This window comes from Sceloporus undulatus, chromosome 5, assembly GCF_019175285.1.
Source record: "Sceloporus undulatus isolate JIND9_A2432 ecotype Alabama chromosome 5, SceUnd_v1.1, whole genome shotgun sequence".
In the NCBI taxonomy this organism is placed as follows: domain Eukaryota; kingdom Metazoa; phylum Chordata; class Lepidosauria; order Squamata; family Phrynosomatidae; genus Sceloporus; species Sceloporus undulatus.
Window position 1 is genome coordinate 84,718,349 of NC_056526.1, and position 19,720 is coordinate 84,738,068.

Sequence of the window (19,720 nt, forward strand, 5' to 3'; positions counted from 1 at the left end):
TTGTGTGTGCTTATTAATTCCATCTGATGTCCTACTATTTTGAGCGCTTAAAGCAGGTTTTTGCTGAAAGTACATTGTGATCTGTTAATCACACTAATGATAAACAGATATTGCATCTTTTTTCTATTACATGTAAAAAAAATCACTATGTAATCTCAAATATAAAGATATAATTTATGTGAACAGTAAACAGATTGGGTCTTGGAAAAACAAGTTCAAAACTTTGGTTGGATATGAGTTGGTTGATGAGTTGAGGGCCAGTGTGATGTAATGGCTTCAGTGTTGGACAGATTACAACTCTGGAGACCAGGGCCTGAATCCCTGCTCAGCCATTGAAACACACTGGGTGATCTTGGCCAATTCATATTCTCTCAGCCTCAGAAGAACACAAAAGCAAACCCCCTCTGAACAAATCTTGCCAAGAAAGCACGGTGATAAGTTTGCCTTAGGGTTTCCATAAATGAAAATTGACTTGAAGCACAACAACAGCAATACCAGGTTATGGGACTCATTGCTCAATGGGCACCAGAACACTATAGGACTGATTGCAGCATGAGAACTCCCATTAAACAACAGGAAACTGCAGGATTCCCCAGTATGCATTATCACAATTCACTATTAAGGTTTAATGTCCTGACAAGAACATAGCTACCATATTGTAACGTTAAGAATCATAGCCTCTGATCTAGATCTAGGCCTATGTGTTCTGCAGTCCTTTATCAAAGCCCCAGTTTCCTGCCTTAAATGAAGAAACGAGTTCTTCTCTAACTGTGATACAGCAATGGATGGAATTGCAATTTGATGGGTGGGAGGAACTTTCTATATGGTGGCAGCCCTCCTTTTGCTAGATCTTGTCCCTTTGTAAGAGTTGGGGTAAGACTTTGTCCTGCATCCTAATATCATTCCTTTTATTCTGTTACTATTGTGTTGTTTTTCATCTTATTTCTTTAATTTACACAGTTTTATTTATTTATTTATTTATTTTGTTATAACACATTTCAATAATTTTAACTATATATTTTAACTATACATTTCAGAAATAATGTAATGTTTCCTATGTAAATGGCTGAAAGCTACAGATAGTGAATGTCCAGGCTTTCATCCTTTCTTGTGTGGGAAGAAAATATTATTATACCTAGGAGGTTTTGTTTTTTTGCAGAGGGAGATTGCTCTACTGTTTATTTTGTTCCAGGTCTAATCTGAGATACTGGTTTTGACAATAGAGCAAATCCGTATGGAAGCATTTTCTGCTTGAGGCAGTCATCTGGCTCTGGCTATTGGTCAGGGCCAATTCTGATCTGTGACTCATGGAATCTATTGCTACCTTACTGTGTCACTTGTGTGCAAGCTGTACAAAGCAAAAGATGGCCTTACATGAGATATTGTTGAAATTGTAACTTTTAAGAGTCATGCATAAATTAATAAATCATGTCTAAGATCAAATTGCTTTTGCTGGGGATTGTCTTGGAAGATACTGTATAGAATTGTGTGTGCAAAATATGCAGTGCACGTTTTCTAGATGATGACCATAAATCTAATCAAAGTAATTTCATTCATTACTATTTTTGCCTCTTGAATAAAAGATAAAATAGATTTCATATGTTCATTGTTTGGAGAAGATTAACAGAATGTTTTCAGTATGAATACATTGTAGAACAATAAATCTAAACTCACTGGATAAATAATTTAAAATCTGTTTGGACTTTTTGTAATGTGTGTTCCAGAGATTCTGTTTTGATGTGAGAAGACTGGACTACATAGATTTTTCTTTCTGCCCCCAACTATCCAACCATTCATTAAAAAACTTGACGTTGAATTGCCGTAAGCTTACAACTCTTAGTATGGTTGGTTGTTGCAAGGTATGTATGAATGAAGCCAGACAAAATAGTGCTAGAATATGGGGTGTGGAAGATTCCTTAGTTACTAAAATCATTGTTAGTGTTTCTTTTAAATACTAAATCCTTGGAGAGTACAGTGCTAAGCCAATTTGTTACTTAATGCATCATAAATACAATTATATAATGATAATAATAATAATAATTCCAGAATTCTATCCAGCCTATCCATCTGAGTGCCTGAGAAAGTGTTGTTCATGGATGTTATTAATGTTATTAAATTTAATATACTTGGGTCTCACTAAATTCAACTTGGATTTAAGAATGGGCAGTCTAAGTAGACTTACTAAAGGCCACACTTAGTGCAGGAGGTGATATCTGAATCTGGATCCTTGTATGTGGAACAGAGGTTTTAATCACCCCCTCCTTCCTGGTCCTGATCAAGCCTGGTGTGCCTGCAATTTATAATGTAAACTAAAATTGTGCATCTCACAACAAGCAAATTTCACTGATGTTATTAGGTAATCTCAATGTAAAAAGTGTTGTACTTTCTTAGAGGAGCATATTTTCTTCAGAGTAATAATAGTAATAATAATAATAATAATTATTATTATTATTATTATTATTTATATCCCGCTCTTCAGCCAAAAGGCTATTAGAGTGGCTTACAAATGGTTAATTAGACATTAATTAGAGTAATTAAGCATTCATTATTAAACAGAGGATTTATCCCTCTATATTTCCATATAAAAAAGCAATAGTAAATAAACAGAAGCAATTATATTAATGATTAATGAATTAATTATATTAATGAAGCAGTTAATTAAGAAACAAGATAGCAGACGAGTGCTGAGGATTCCATGGACAAGCAAAAAGACAAACAAGTAGGTTCTAGAGCAGATCAAACCAGAAATCTCCCTGAAAGCCAAGACTGAGGCTATTGTGTCATATTTTGGACACATCATGAGAAGGCGCGACGCATTAGATAAAACAATAATGCTAGGAGAGGTGGAGGGAAGTAGAAAGAGAGGAAGGCCGCATGCTAGACTATTAGGGAGATCACGGGTATGAGTTTGCAGGAACTGAGCAGAGGAGCACAGGGAGTCTTGGAGATGTCTCATTCACAAGGTTGCCATGAGTGGAAATCGACTTGAGGACAGTTAACAACAAAACGCTTAGCAAGAATTATTTGTCTTGCTAAGAGTTCATAGTAATAAAAAAAATAAAACCATCTGGAGGCAGACCACTTTTCCCAACTCTGCTATCTTTTACATTTCAATCAGTATTTTACTTCTCCAGGCTGGCATAGTTGTGGGGCCTGATCCAGCTTTTGTCAGGTGGATGAAGGGTTGTTGTTTTTCATCCAACCAATCCAGAGTTAGCTCTTATATGCCCCTATTCTTGCCCTGGAATGCCATATCTGAGATCCTACAAATGTTAGATTGATGCCCACAGTTTTCTGCAGGCATAAATGTAACCTCCAGGACAAATGTCCCACAGACGAACTCCTCTACACTAATGGAGGGATACTGTCACTGCATCCTAAGGCTTCCTGGACTGCAGACTAAGAGGGCTGGGATGGCTCTGTAAATAGCTTTTTCTCCTTTGTTCCCTAAAAGAAACCATATGCTGCTGCATGTGCTTCAATTATATCTCACTGAAGCCATCAGACCATACAAAGTTTTTGTTTTCTGAAGCCTATATTAGTTCCACAGTTTTCATGTTCAAAGTATTTAAATTCTTCACAAACCGACTAAAAATCCCCTTCTTTTGACAGTCTAATAATACCTTCATTTTCTCAGTGTTTATTTTGCTTGATTTACAGATAAATGATGTCGGTATTCAATTTGTGGCAGTATGCTGCAATTTTCTTCACTACTTGGATATCTCAGGCTGCGTAAATATTACTGACAAAGCACTTAAGTTTCTGGGGAAAGGATGTCATCAACTCCGAATTCTTAAGATGCTGTACTGCAAAGGTATTACCAGGTAAGCTTAGATTTTAGATCATCCGAGAAAACTAAAACTATTCGTCTGAACCTGAAATGAAAGGGTCACCTAGCCCAATGTTTCTCATATTATCTGATGTGCAGGTCTGACAGTTTTCGTCTTCTAATGCTCCAGCGACCAGTCCCACATTTGTGACCATTGGCTACTTTTGCTTCTTTCTTTCCTGGAAATTTTGCAGATTGGTAGCTGATGGCTTTGGACCAGCAGTGATCCATGGGCCATCATTTTGAGTTATACTGATCTAGACAGGGTTCTCAACAGCCTAATGCTCCCAGTGATAGTCTGTAACAGAAACAGAAAACAGGAGAAGCCAAGTTCTGCTTTGGAATGGAAAGAAATAAAGGCAATTGTTTTATAGACCAAACTACTGTAATAATTATTCATTTTTCTGTGAGGATCAAATAAGAATATGAAGCTCAAAGTGCTCTTGCTTTCAGTTGCAAAGAAGATGCTGAGGTGCCTTGCAAGCTTGAACCATTTTAGAATAATAGCACCTTGATTGCCAACAGATCATGTATATAATAATAGTGCTAATACCATTTTGAAAAAGAGGGAACCTTTTGAACAATTATAATAAAGCCATCATTCCAAAAGGCATAAACAGCGCTCAGCGCATAGAGATATATTAATTCAAAAGATGACTTTACCGAAGCAGACATGCAACGGAATACTTCAGCCACTAACAACTCTTTCCTCATTTTAATAAGGCAAAAACTTTATTCTGTAGATGTTAATTCCTTTATTTCTTATTAAAGAAAAGAAGAGAACACGACAGTCCCTATCCCACACCCAATATGAGCTTCACATTAATTGTTGTTCTTTGTGCATCACAGCCCTTTAATCTGTTATAGCATTTATTCTTTTATTCTCCTATTTAATTTTGTTTTACTTTCACCTTCCAAGTGCTTCTTTGTTGCCTCAGGGCTTTTGACCCCAAAAGCCCTCTTTCAGAAGTGCTCACACTGTGGTAGCAAATTGCCTGCTACTCAGATTGATATTCTTTCTTTTGGGGGAGACCATAAATTTCATGTTGGCAAGTAGTCATCAAACCACTGTTCATCTGGATTACATGCAGGTCACTGAAAGTAGGATTTGTAGGCTGCAGATGATAATTGAAATAAGCTTCAGAATCAACCACCACCAAATATCTCCATCATATCAGCAGTGGCTCTAGAGGCAGAAAAAGGGTCTTATTGAACCGTTGTCCTGCATGCAGGTTCCCAAAGGTTGACCAATGGGGAAGTAGACTAGTGGACTAAGATGGGCAGCAGATTTGTTATTCCATTTTGGACGTATACATTGTGAGTATTTGGGATGCATGGGGTAAAATGAAAGTAATGCCTTTGTCTAACTTAGTCCACTTCTGCCCTGCTTCCCTTTATGATCATTACAATGGTCTTAGCATCATAGTATTATGAGTAATGGCTAGATCATAAAGCAGATAATAATGGTGATGATGATCCAGGAAACCTGATCTGTTTGGAGCTCTTCATAGTATATGTCCAACTGTTGGGATTTCAGACAAATGACTAACTTACTGGATAAGAATGTCTAAAAATCTGCTAGAATGTGTGAAGATTGTGTCAGCATGCAGGGGGTTCAGGTGTGGAAGAGGTTTAACGTTTTTTCTCTTCTCGCCATATTTCCAATAAAAATAATCTCTCCAAAGGGGCTGTTTGTATGACAAAGGAAGCAGCCACTGGCACCAATGAAGCCTCCCTTGACATATAAGCAGCACCTTCAGGAAGACCATTTTACTTTCTTATAGCTGGAGGGAGAGGGAGAGTGCTATTCTCCCCTGTATTCATCCCTCTATTGTTTCGGGATTCTTGGGGTCCCTCAGAGCTACTTTTTAAATATTTCAGTTGCCTTCACATATTTAACATCCTGTTTTGCCCCCAGAATTATTTGTAATAATATATTCACTGTGAGCAGTTAAGATACTTGTGAATATTCCATGATATCGCAGTGGGTGAAGAGCTGAGATAGACAGGTGACGGCCAGCCATAGACTCCTCTCTGTTTTTTGTGGGGGTTTCGGGCTATGTGGCCATGTTCTAGAAGAGTTTGTTTCTGATGTTTCACCAGCATCTGTGGCTGGCATCTTCAGAGAAACACTCTTCTGTGTATTTGAGACATTGCTTGTTCTTTGTACAAGAACATGCCTTTCACAGTGCTATTATGCATTAATATCATCTCATACATGTTTATTTCAGACAAGCAGTTCTAAAATATGCACCGAAACTTCAGAAATGTGAGTACAGTGATGATGACCCGCCACTGTGGTTTAGTTATTATTCTACTAGTGATACAACCACCCTGAAGAAACAGAAAAAACGTCGACAGAGCGCATCATCTCCTCAGCAGAGCGTAGAGCCATCTTCAGAGGGAAAAGCCTTGGAGAGTGCTGGGTCATCCAAATTAGAACCTCCAGGAGAAAAAATCTCAGAGATCACAGAGCTATTAGCACCTCCAACAGAAAAAAATGATGAATATGTTACACCACCCACAGTAGACACCCCTGGGGAAAATTAGAAGCCAAACAATATGTATAACATTTAAAAGTAAAAAAAAAATATCCAGTTTTCTCTTGTTATTAAAAAATTAGGTACTTTTTTAAAAAAAGGAAAGGTGTTAACTGGATAGGTCTTACAAGTCCTCTTGGCAAACACTGTAACCTTTCCTAAACTACTGTAGTATAAGTTATGCCTTTTGTAACGTTCTTAAGAAATGATCCTATTTTTGTCTGATAGCAAGTAACATTATTTAACAATTATAACATAACATACCAGTGCTATGTATGTACACCATCCTGTTTCACTTCAGTTATCTGTTACAGACATGTAAAATAAATATTTATTAAAATTAAAATGTTTGTTTTCATTTCTTTACAACATATACATCTTGCTTTGCATATGTAGTAGAGTTCAGCACAGCATACATGGAGTGCCCAGTTTAACACATGTAGTGGATGTCTTTATTATTATGAAACCATTATCACAACATTCTGCTTCTTAATATGTTAAGGATTTCTCAGATGCCAGTACACTGAAAGTATTAAAGCCAAAATATATCTAAGGGTGGGCAGTGTGTGGTCTCTGGATTCCTTCTGGTTTGAAAAACAGCTCCCATGTGTCCTCGAACCGGGCCAGGAAGGAAGAAATGGCAGACAATGGACAGATGACAGTGGATTCAGGGGTACTCTTGGCCTTGTAAAGTCAGTGTGACTTTTTTACATGGGAAAATGTTGGGCAGTGAATGAAAATGTAGGATGCAGCCCACAAGGTTCTAGGGAGGCGGATGTCCCTCCCCATCCCTGAAAGTTGCCAATAAATACAGAATGTTCCCTGGACAAAGTGTACCATTGCACTGAGAGATGTGTTAGCATGCTAATCTTTTTTAACCCATAATTACAGAAAACACATATATGTGAAAAACTCATGCTGGGGGAAAAAGGTTTATTTTTACTTTAAAAATACTCCTCATATTAAGAAACACACTTCCTACATGTAGACAGGTCACACTCAGCAAAAAGGATCTAGAGATTCTAGTCTTGTCTGCTTCCTCAAGTATGCTCTGAAAAAGAGACAAAAAGCCTCAGGATGTTAAAGAGCTAACTTTATTCTTGGAAACAGCTCAATGCATGTTGGCCTGGGAATATTTTTACGGCCTTCTTCAAGGGATCAGAACTTTTAAATCAACCTGCGGGGATTCTCAAAAGATTGTTTCCAAAGCTTTTGCTTGGCAACTAGACTTTCTGCTTCCTAAAGTGCCTGCTTTCTATATGCCTAGAATTCTGGTCTTTGGCAGAGGAGATGTTTCAAGTATAGCCTAAGAAGAGATAAATACAAACTTGAATTCCTGCTTCTTTCCAGACTCATGGATCCTCTGCCTATATACAAAGAGGGCATGACTGACAGAACAAGTAAAGAAAAGCCAAAAGGACAAAATCTGGGATGAATAATATATTTAAAATTTATTTAGTCACAGCTGAAGGTAAATTGAATTGAAGGAAAAACAGACCTTATATTTTTGTTCCACATCTTCCAGTCACTGCATTCAGTCAAGGGGTGTTCTGAACAATGCACACAGGTTTTAAAAAGTTGACAATTGTTTATGGATATTTTTGTTTCAATTTATAGGATTTGCTAAATGTTTTGCCATTTAGAATTATGAGAAGCAAAATTAGGAGGATCAGATTGTTTTCATTATTTCTGTACATGTAGTAGTTTGAAGTCGGAAAGACATCATTAAATACCATAATACGCATCAGTGCATTTTATATACAAACACTAGGTAAAAAACCACATATTCACTCCAAAGTAGTATCAACATAATCCAGTCAGTATTTGTTGCTCCTTGATTGATGAAGGTGAGGCTCCATTATGCAGCTTTCAGCTTCACCGATTGGAACCAGGTCTGGCTTCTGAGATTAACTGTGCCATTTTGTGTCTCTGCTTTAATATGTTTTCCTTTTTCCTCCTTTTGATTTATACAACCTGGGGAGAAAAGAGTCAGCTAGTTTCACATACTGATAATGGTCCTTTTCCTATACCTGGGTATTTTTTACTTTCCCAGAGACAAAGGGTTTTATTGGGAGAAATTGCTATACAGTATTTTGAAAAGATATGTACTTTCCTTGACATCATATCATGACTCATCTCAGTGAAGCACCGACAGAAAAGAACTGGGGGAAAATAATATGGTTAAACATTATGCAGCTGTTTAAACCAATACTGAGTGATTACAGCAATACAGATTTTCTTAATGCAAACCGTGAAAAGAAAGGAAAGAAAAATTCAGCTGGTCACTAACATTCTTAGTTTAGAATCTGTGGTTTCTGTTGCTATTAGTTAACAGGAACAGCTGGATCACTTTCTTGCCAATGACTAGATAGTGTGTACAAAAACACCCCAACGGCATTTTAAAAGCAACCTTGGAAAGAGATTAAGCACAGTGTGGGGGCAAGGGAGTGCTTAACTGCTTCTTTCAAAAACAGCATCCATTTATATCCTATCCTTTTCTTAGTCTGGGATTCAAGGCGGCTTACAAAAGTTAAAACAGCTTAAAAATTACATTATATTAAAGTTAAACATATAATTTTCAGTAAAATCGAAAGCAGTTAAAAACAAACAATTTTTTTCTTTATAGAAGAACAACAAATATAACAGCACATCATATGAAAGACCCTCCTCCCAGGGATGTCACTAGGAGGGTACGGGAATGTGGATGGTACTGGATGACACCCCAGAAGAAGGTGAACACCAAAGGATGGTCACCCCTCTTTTTCCCCAAGACTCCACCTGGCCATCCTCCTCTGGTTTTTGTTGCTGCTGGAAGTGGGATGCTCATATCTGATGCTCAAGACATTAACTATACTGTTGCAGTCCTGGCCACTGCCAAAATCTAGTCTTCCAAGCTCTGGCTTATGTTCAGGAGTACATTCAAGCTGCGAACCTGCATTTTCAAGGGATGTGTCACCCCACTCACTACAGATTATTCCCTATTCCTTGATAAGCCTTTAAACTGACCAGGAGCACCTCTGACTTGCCTGAATTAAGTTTTCACTTGTTCACCCTCATCCAATCAATTACTGATGGCAGGTACCAGTTTAGAACCAAGGCAGCTGCCCTGGATTGAGATGGAAAGGAGTAGCATAGCTGGATATCGTGTGCAAACTGATGGCATCAGATCCCCAAACTCCAGACAACCTCTTCCAGCAGTTTCAGAACCCACAGGGAGCACACAGGTCAATGACAAGGACTCACACAGGAATCCCTCAACAACATCTTTTGTGTTTACCTCTCCAGGAAGAAATGGCACCTCTGTAAAACAGTGCCTTCAAGTCCTATCCCAATCAGGCCATGGTTGATAGTATTGAAAGCTGCCAAGAAGTCCAACAACAGCAACAGGGACACATTATTGTTGTCTGTTTCCTGGCACAGGCCATCCACCGAGCTGACCAAAGCTGTCTGATACATAGCCAGGCCTGTATCTAGATTGAAATTATCTAGATCCATCCATCCATCCATCCATCCATCCATCCACTCATTTCTCCAAATTGCCCAAGTAATCAATTCTTATAGTAAAGATTCAACTGTGATCTATTGAGAGCAAATACATATTTCAAATTCAGGGCAAGGACAATGTAGACTAGGAAGACTAAGAAAATGTAGGCTAGACAAGGTAACTGTTACATGGATTTGTAACTGGTTGACTGGCCGAACCCAAAGGGTGCTCAACAATGGCTCCTTTTCATTCTGGAGAGAATTGACCAGTGGGGTCCCACAGGGCTCTGTCCTGGGCCCAGTGCTATTCAACATATTTATCAATGACTTGGATGAAAGAATTCAAAAAGGACACTGAGAAACTGGAGCGTGGTGAAGGGTCTGGAAACCATGTCCTATGAGGAAAGACTCATAGGACAAGCTGGGGATGTTTAGCCTGGAGAAAAGAAGGTTAAGAGATGATATGATAGCCCTGTTTAAATATTTGAAGGGATGTCATATTGAGGAGGGAGCAAGCTTGTTTTCTGCTGCTCCAGAGACTTGGACCCAGAGCAATGGATGCAAGCTCCAGGAAAAGAGATTCCACCTCAACATTAGGAGGAACTTCCTGACAGTAAGAGCTGTTCGACAGTGGAACACACTCCCACAGAGTGTGGTGGAGTATCCTTCTTTGGAGGTCTTTAAGCAGAGGCTGGATGGCCATCTGTCGGGGATGCTTTGATTGAGATTACCTGCATGGCAGGGGGTTGGATCGGATGGCCCTTGTGGTCTCTTCCAACTCTATGATTCTATGACTAACAGGGAAAGAATTAAACACCTCCTTTGTCAGGATTGGGCTAATCCTGCCATGATTATTGCGCTAAGGAACCATTTTATGTATCTTGGGTATGATCCATCTGTGATGTATGGTATTGTAATATATATGGCTTCAACTGGAAGGTATGATATTATGTCATAGAATCATAGAGTTGGAAGAGACCACAAGGGCCATCCAGTCTAACCCCCTGCCATGCAGAAAATCTAAATCAAAGCATCTCCGACAGATAGCCATCCAGCCTATGTTTAAAAACCTCTAAGGAAGGAGACTCCACTACACTCCGAGGGAGTGTTTTCCACCGTTCACTGTCATGATGCTTCACTTGGATGTTTTGTTTTATAGAAGTATAAAGAAAGATTTATGTCGGGTGTGCTGATATGTATTTGATTGATAGGTGTACTAACTGATAGGTGTGAACTGATAGGCATTTAATACAAACCTGATCAGTGAACTCTTGACATGTGTATGCTTTTAATATATAAAGTTATACATAGCTATAGAATAGATTCTTGTTGATATTATACATTGATCCTACTAGTTGGTATTGTGTGTGAAAACTGGTTTATATTATCTTGGGAGAGGGGGATACAAATTTATTGTGTATGTTAAACAAATAGGTAACATATGTTGTTAGATTAATGGCTATATAGCTGGCAAAATGTGCAATGATTTTATATATTTTAAATATATTAATTACACAGTCTAAGGTAGCCTTAGAGAAGGCTTGAATAATAATTGGGTTTGGCTGAATGTTTGGTAAAGGAATGCATCGGGGTGTTTTCCCTTTTCTGCTTGTTAAGTCCTCTGTTATCAACTGCTGAGAGGGTTAAAACAAATAGGCAAGGCTGGCCTGGGAAAGAAGGAAAAACAACCAAAGAAAAGCAAGCTGATCTGAGCATGATGAAATGACTGAGCCTGTCAATTTTGTGAGGTGGAGCAAATGCTTTTTGACAGGCTTATGTTTAGCACATGTGTACTTAGGTTTCAGTTCTGTCCAAGACGCCTGACTAGCTGCATCACCATGACTTCAGAAATAAAAAGTTTGATGTTAATTCCACATCTTCACCTCTATACCCCTTCAAAGCTACCTTCTATTTTATTTTTTAAAGTATATTGAGGCATTAAAGTTTCATGTAATGTCTAGTCTTGCCTTCATCCATCAATGAAGCAGCACTTGAAAACATTTCACTACTGTCACCGCTATATTATGCATCGCCGCCCAGTTCTCTGGAAAGAAATGAAGCAATTCTACTACCTCTTGCCAAATTTATACATAGTCTAAAACTTGCATAATATAATCCTTTTTATGTTCCCTTGTAGAGACTTTTTTTTGTTATTTTTATGGGTGTTATTTTCATTTGTTGCCTGTTTTACTGAACCATTTCCTGTATTGCTATGTATTTTATATGTATTATCCTATTATTTCTCAGATTGTACGCCATAGGCAGGTTTACTCTTATGTACATACAATTGTTTGTATGTACAGCGCTGTGCAAATCTACAGTGCTAAATAATAATAATAATAATAATTTGAGAGCTATATGCTGCATTGGGACTGCAGGATAAAAAAGCAATATGGCTGTGTTTGTAAACAGGTATGCACAATGCTGCAGACAGTCTCTTTGCAATGTTTAACAATTCTTGTGATAGATTTTTTTAAAACTAACATGATGTTTTTATGGGTCACCCTCACAGAGGTCAGACATACGTCCATATTCGAACTTTAATGTGGCATTTTATTTACTATTTTGTATCATTAAAGCAGTGCTTCTCAATTATTTTCTGTCATGCCCCCCCTAGGAAGAAGAAAACATTTCGCGCCCCCCTTTACGGATCTAGAAATTCAATATGACAGTATTTCCCGAGGTCTAACGAGCCCCACTATTTGAGAAGTACTGCATTAAAGCAAACACAGAAATACTATAACTATAATTATTGGCTTTAGCTAGCTAGTATATGTTGAGTTCCATGATCACTGGAAAGTGAGCGAAGCCACGGTCAATAGAATTAAAAGAATGTTCAGTTTTCCATTCTTTCAATACCTTCTTGGCCATTTTTGAATGGAACCTTCGGAGTGGCTCACAATGTTTACAAAATGCAAGGGATGTATTTCAAAAGTCACACTCTTAAAATGAAACAAACTAAGACCAGCTTAGGAGTAGCCGAGCCCTAATGTTAAGCTTGCCTGCTTTGCTCTTTCTCATAGGGTTTGTCCTACATGGCAGTTGGTATTACACAGCTCTGTGGCTGGGGAGATGGTTGGTCCAGCTGCAACAGATCAATTTATCCATTTCCTTTTCTACTCTTAATTTGTAGGCTTTCCTTGGAGACCCATTTCACTTCTCAAATAACTTCCACTGTAGTTCAGTGTACATATCCTCTCAACAGCCAAACATTCCAGACACTTACATAGATGCGCTACATTTGTTCAAAAAACTATTTTTCCTGAGCATTAACATTTTATTCTTTTGTATGGCCTCCCATGTTGAAGATTCTCCCCCAGAATTCCCCCCCCCCCAAAAAAAAACACACTCCAGCAATGAAGTTACTTGGGCAACAACGTGAACATCTGTTTCCTGAACTAAATAGTGAAGGTCATTCTGTATAAACTAGAATCCAAGAGCTTTTATATTTAATTTTGAAAGCTGTCCTCCAAAATCTATTTTGATCATCTGAATTAGAACAGAAGGGATAAGCAAAACAGAACTATGTTCAAGAGGCTACTTCAGTAGAATTCTAGTAAGGAGAACTTCAGAAAGGCTTCGTAAAATGAGTTGAGCTAAATCGAAAAACCGTTATGTGTATTATATAATTGTTTAGCACCTTTGCTTGAACTAAAATGATTTATGGAGAAAGCATTAAATTCAAGGATCTTTTCTTCCCCCAGGAAATTTCTGTTGAAATTACTCATATCTCATGAGTGTAAACAATTAGATAATGCACTAGCCTTGAACCGTCCATAAAGCTAGCATAGCACGCACCGGCAAAATGACCAAAAACACTTATTTAATCAACAAAATGTAAAATTAGGGCTTGAGTAATTGCTATATTTGAAACAACAGCAGTATTTCCCCTAGGGGTTTAAGATTTGCTGTGTCACTTTATAAAACACACTGCAAATGTCCAAGACTCTTGGTGCACAGAACACTTCCCAGTTGATGTCTGCTCATTTTCTTACACCAGAAATCTATTCTCCTGTTTCAAATCCACGCCACTGTTATGTACTCAGGACCTAGTTCTCTCCATTACAAACACACAGCAAATAAAAAATGCCTAAGTACACACAGGGACCCACTGGAAAGAGTCACATTTCAGTTGCAGCAGCTGATCACCTACACTTGAGTTTTTAGATGCCACACTAGTGTGAATGTTATGTTTCAAGAAAAATATACAACTATGATCTGTGGAGTCATTCCAATAAGTTAGTCAAGTGGGAGAAGAGAGAATAGGCTCTGGTGGCCTGAGGCCCTTCTTAAGACAACAACCTATTGCTCTGTATGTTTCTTTTAACATTCATACCACCAACATTTTCTCTTGTGAGTTTGGAGCTCAGAGCTCAGAATGGGTGAAGAGGAGGGCTGGAGCAATATAAGAAGATAATACAAATTTCCTCTTCTTACTATGGATACATACTGAGTGGTATGGGGCAAAAGATATTCAATGAGTCTAATGCCAGTGTTTCTATATGCTCCATTGACTTTCTCTGAGTTCATAATAGCTGTGGTACTAACACCAGCATCACTTGAATCCACCTTACCCAAATGATGAATATGTGGGTAATCGCAGCATCACTTGAATCCACCTTACACAAATGATGAATATGTGGGTAATTGTGTGTATATGCCTTCAAGTCAACTTTCAGCTTACACTGACTTCATGAATTTCACAGGGTTTTCTTAGGCAAGGAATATTCACAAGTTGTTTTGCCTGTTCCTTCCTCTGAAATATAGCTTATAGCACTGATATTCATTGGTGGTCTCCCATCCAAGTACTAACCAGGGTTGACCCTGCTTAGCTTCCAAGATCAGATAGGGTCTTGTGCCTTTAGGGTATTTTGGTGGCAGATGGGTAACCTACCTGCTTCTTAAATTTCTGATAAAGTGTGGTGAAGTGCATCAGGACAAATTGCTAGCTGTGAATGCTACTGCATGAGTGATGAAGAATCTTGATGTATGACTGTAACTTTATTCTGTTTATCATATTATTGACTTTTGTATTATTATTATTTTTATCTACCCACATATCTTTTAAAAACCTTTTACACAGAGTCTTATAGAGTGATTTATTAGTTTTGTATCTATATAGGTTTGTATTTATATAGTTTTATTATATTTTTATTCTTATTCCCATATATTTTACTCTTATGTTCTCTTATATAACTCTTATTCAGAGTTTTACACAGAGTTTACTATAGAATTATATAGAATTTTATCTATTTTGTATTTTGTATTGTGTATTGTGGTACTTTGAGATGGGCTATGGGCTAATCAATAAATATTGACTACTGCGTCACCTATTGTTATGGGCTCTTTCTGTTGCTATGGAGTAAGGACCTAGCACACATTTTGTTACTACTCTGTTGTGCAGTATCCTGCTCAGGAAATCAGATGATTTAAAGTGTCTTACATTTTTTTTAATTCATGTATTGCTTTAAAGAAAAACTCTCCCTTCTTCTAGGAAAAAAAAATCTTGTGTGTAATTTCTTAAAATTAAGAAACAAGTGTCACATGTGGCTCCACTCAATGTAACCTACTACAGACTTCCAATACAGATGACCAACTCAACAAATGGTTAGTGTATAGAAATGCTACTAATTCATAAGGCCCCTAACCTTTAACCCACAACGGAACCCACTGCATGGGGGAAAATCCTATTTTGCTTTGATCTATAAATAACAAAGTGGATCTGTGGTGAAAAACTGTTTCACTTGGTGAAATCATTGTCCATCCTGGGTTTGTGAAATACCAGAAACAATATTGGTCATACAGTTTGGCAGTTATACAAATGGTGAGAAGTAATGGTCCATTTTTAATATAACTGCGAGTGACCATGGAAAACAACTGTTTTAACAATATGATTGACACACTTGGACCTATATTTGGGTTCCAGTTATGGATTCAGTATCCTTGAAGATGAGATGTCATGGCTAAATTTCCAATTTTCTCTGAGATAACGTGAACTGGATACTAAATATAGATGGGAGAATCCATTTTTTAATTTGCAATTGCCACAGGGCTGAAATTTATAAGGCAGTATAAAACTGTTGTAAATTGCTCCCTTGCTCTTTCTGGCTGTTCCAAATGTTGCTGCCAAGCATGTAATTTACACACCCTGTCTTCATATTAATCTATGGCGTCTCTGATATCCAGCAACTTTGCCCTAAATCTTTGGAAGAGAAAGAATGTAGTTTGCCTGGTTAGTTTCTTGCACTTCCATCTGGGAAGCCTCTATGCTAAATCATCAAAGAGGTTCTTTCCTCCTCTACTTTTGCTGCTGGTTTATTTTTACATTTGCTAACTTAATTTTCCAAAACAAAGTTGTCTACAATCTGTTTCTCTTTGTTGATCTGAACACTTAGCTGCACTTCAGGGCCATCCTTATAAAAACAAGCGAAGGCCAAGTTCCTCTCTTCTTCTTCTTAATAGGGACATTCCTTCACAGTGACATAAAGAGGGTCAAGATATTTTAAATTGATCACACATTGTGCAGTGTGACAGACTACCTTAGCAACACCAAAGGTGAAGAACTCAGTTCGTGATCGGAAAGGGATTTGAGGAGCAGGGCTTTTTGGTCACATGGAAACAAACTCATTTGGCTGGAAATCTTAAAGTCATGTAAGAGTGCCCTAAAGCCTGCCTTGTCTATAGGGTCTTTGTTTTTGTTTTTTTGATGCTATTACCACAATTTAAATACAACTCAACAATTTATACAGAACAATCTGTCAAAAAAAAAAAATCTAATATTCTTCTCTGTAGGTCAAGTTGGGTGTAGTGCTAAGCCACAATTGAACATTACATGGAAAAGCTTCAATAAGTCCCCCCATCCATTTTACAAACAGAAGACATGGAGGCTGCATCGGCACTGCAGAAATAAGGCAGTCTGATGCTGTTTCAACTGCCATGGCTCAGTGCTCTGGAATTCTGGGCTTTGTAGTTTTGTGAGCCATTTAAAACAGGACTAAAGACATATCTCTACCAGCAGGCCTACCCATTCAGGTTCTTATTGCTGGTAACAATTTGGAGAGGCATTGTAAAGTTTTATATGAGAAAACATATAAAAGCTGGGAAACTCCCAAATGATGGTGACATGGGAAAGAGGTGTGGCCATTTCAGAAACTCCAGAAGACTAGATTGGGAACTCCAGAGCTTGAAATTCCACACCCATTTTAAATCATGATTACTTCAAACAAGCCAGAATTAAACCATGGTTTATGGTGCTATATTGTTTAACAACCATCATTTAAATGAGCCAAAGTTGCCTGAATGTTGATGTAGGCAAACTAGTTTAAAACTAGATTAGTATTTTCAAGTGTCCTCTTCTCCAAATACCAAAGAATGAGAAGGGAAAAGGAGTGAAGAGGAGCCCAAGCTTGCTGAAGGTCATAGTTTGACATTGTTTGAATCAGACCTGTGCCTTATCACATCACAACATTATTGTTAAAACTATATGTTAACTTCATTCTAATAGATATATCCATGTCCCCTCTTTCCCAGCAAGGATCTGGACCTTCTGGCTCAACGCAAAGGTGTTTGCATGTATGTAGCACCTGTGTAAATTTGGTGTGTCAAGAAACAAAGACCAAGGGAAGGGCACTAGGAAGAGTTAGGGTGTGTACACCTGGGCCAACAGTGGCATTTGAAGCAAGCAGAACATGGTGCCTAAGTGTTGTAGCTCAAACCTTTTGTTGTACAAGCACTGGCAGCAGGTGGGCATGAGCAGGGAAAATGCCAAAGGCTGGTGGTGAACCTTTCACAAGGCTCAGCAGCCACCCAGGGCACTAAAATTCTTCTCATATGCCATGTGTGTTGTAGATAAGACTATGTAGGATATGACACCTAGGAGACAACTAATACAAACCATAGATGTGTTGTGTGGCCTGCCTGGCCACCAACAGCAAGTGCAATCAGTGCAAAAAATTGGAATTATATGTCCTGACCTACACTACACCAGTTGGCCAGAATTTGCCACAACCAAAGTTTCCAAATCACCTTCAAAGGTAGACCCATAGAAAGCCCAATACAGTCAGTCCTCTGCTTTCTTGGGTTTAATATTCACAGATTTGATTATTAAAAAGTTTATCCTTGTGCACGCTCCTCCTCCTCTTCCCTCCCAAGCTTTTACACTCAGGGGGGAAAACCCAGAAGTAGGGAGCAGTCAGGAGGGGCATGCACACCCCCTTCCCGCCTTCCCCCTATGTTTTAACCAGCTCAGGCAAGCTGGCTAAAGCATGGGGGAGGGAGAAGCGGATATACACCTCCTTCCCACCTTCCCCTCGTATTTTAGCCAGCTTGCCTGAGCTGGCTACAGCATGGGGGGAGAGGCATGCATGCATGGAGAGAAGAGGAGCGTGTGCACACCCCTCCCGCTTTCCCCCATTTATTTGCAACTTTTCCATTTTTGCTGGGATCTTGTGCACCTAACCCCTGCGAATGTGGAGGGCCAACTGTACAGTAGTCCATCTTGGAGGTAAATTAGTGCTTGGGTACCTGAAGCCATGTTTGTCTACTCTAGATAGTGTTGCAATACCGTTAGCAAAACACTACTCTACATAGTGTTGCAGTTTCAGTTAACAAAACCATGCAAACTACCCAGGTGCAACCCCACACGGGACTAATGACACACCTCCATCCAGATTTTGTGGTTACCTGAACCATGGAGCCTCCATTTTCTTTGGTTCAAATGCCAGCTTGTTCACTGTCATCCATCTCAACATTGCCTCCAAACACCTGTCCAAGGGTCAGCTATCCTTCCTGTCTCTCAGATGCCTAAGCTCTTATACAGTAAGTCAGTTGTGACTTCATGTACTGGTTTGGTCAAAGCTTATTTCTGTAAGTGGAGCTACAAGTAAGTGCATTCAGGAATACTGTCAGCAAATACTTAGTTGATTAAAAAAAACAACCAAAAAACAAAACCCAAAACATTCTCAATTATGCTTCATCAGTGTGAGCAGAATCCAAGCCAATCCTCTTATATTCAATGAAAGAAATTCAGTACTTTGATGTGGTGTATTGATTTAGGAATTCAAAGCACAAACAAGCATTTTTCACTCAGTGGTAACAACTCTATCTCTCCCTTTGTTTGCCAGGGAATAAATTATGTCTGTTAACAAAAAGGAAATAACCTAAACTAGCAGAAACTGCATTATCTATTACTAGAATGCAGAAACTGCATTATATGTTATAGTATTTATTTATAGTTTTCCTTTACTGTGTCTGATTCTTGGAAAACAAAGTTTCTAAAAATAAGCCAGTGTGCTCTTTCCAATGTGCTCTTTCCCTGTAGCAAACAAACCCAGCCTTGGATTGCTGTTAGTAACTCTTTTTTTTTTGGGGGGGGTAGTGCTGCATCAAAAAAGGATATTAAAGAACAGAATAGACTGCATTATCTATTCCTTTTCTTCTTCACACAGAACAGAACTGATCACTCCCAGGAGATCCATAATTTTGGCCCTTTTCCAAAGAGCTAGTGATTTGTGCAGTAACCTCTTCTTTTAGAAACCTATAACAGATAAAATTGCTTGCACTCTGTGGCATGGGAATTTTCCATCTTACAAAGAAAGATTGTCCATCTCCGCTGCCATGTTTTAGGCAGTTCAGCAGCCACATAGAGCTGGTCTGGATGTAATATCAAAGGCTTTATCTCTTATCCATGGTTAATGGGAGGGAAAGCATGTGTCCTCCTTTACACATCACAATTCTGTACTTGAAGGCCTGCTGAAGGGCAGACCTCCTTCTGAAGGGCTGGCTAGTTTAAGTAAAAGCTAAAGGACCATCAGAAGAGGGAGGAGAGGCCGTGAAAGTGCCTGTCAGCAGTTAGCTTTTGGGCAGCAGA

General features: G+C 38.5%; 3 protein-coding genes across 7 annotated transcripts in view; 1 reads left to right on the plus strand and 2 right to left on the minus strand.

Annotated features, from left to right (window-relative positions):
- FBXL13 (F-box and leucine rich repeat protein 13) overlaps positions 1-6,679 on the plus strand; it is a 74,188-nt gene extending 67,509 nt beyond the window's left edge. For all 3 annotated transcript variants that reach the window (XM_042468668.1, XM_042468669.1, XM_042468670.1), the window contains 3 exons: positions 1,725-1,859; positions 3,661-3,824; positions 6,061-6,679. In XM_042468668.1, coding sequence (XP_042324602.1) covers positions 1,725-1,859; positions 3,661-3,824; positions 6,061-6,379 — 618 coding nt within the window. In that variant the 3' untranslated portion in view covers positions 6,380-6,679. The remainder of the gene's footprint in view (positions 1-1,724; positions 1,860-3,660; positions 3,825-6,060) is intronic.
- Positions 1-19,720, minus strand: part of ARMC10 (armadillo repeat containing 10) — a 310,309-nt gene that overhangs the window by 87,543 nt on the left and 203,046 nt on the right. The window lies entirely within an intron of this gene.
- The window catches only part of FAM185A (family with sequence similarity 185 member A), a 60,632-nt gene continuing 48,708 nt past the window's right edge, over positions 7,797-19,720 (minus strand). For both annotated transcript variants that reach the window (XM_042468676.1, XM_042468675.1), the window contains one exon: positions 7,797-8,343. In XM_042468676.1, coding sequence (XP_042324610.1) covers positions 8,228-8,343 — 116 coding nt within the window. In that variant the 3' untranslated portion in view covers positions 7,797-8,227. The remainder of the gene's footprint in view (positions 8,344-19,720) is intronic.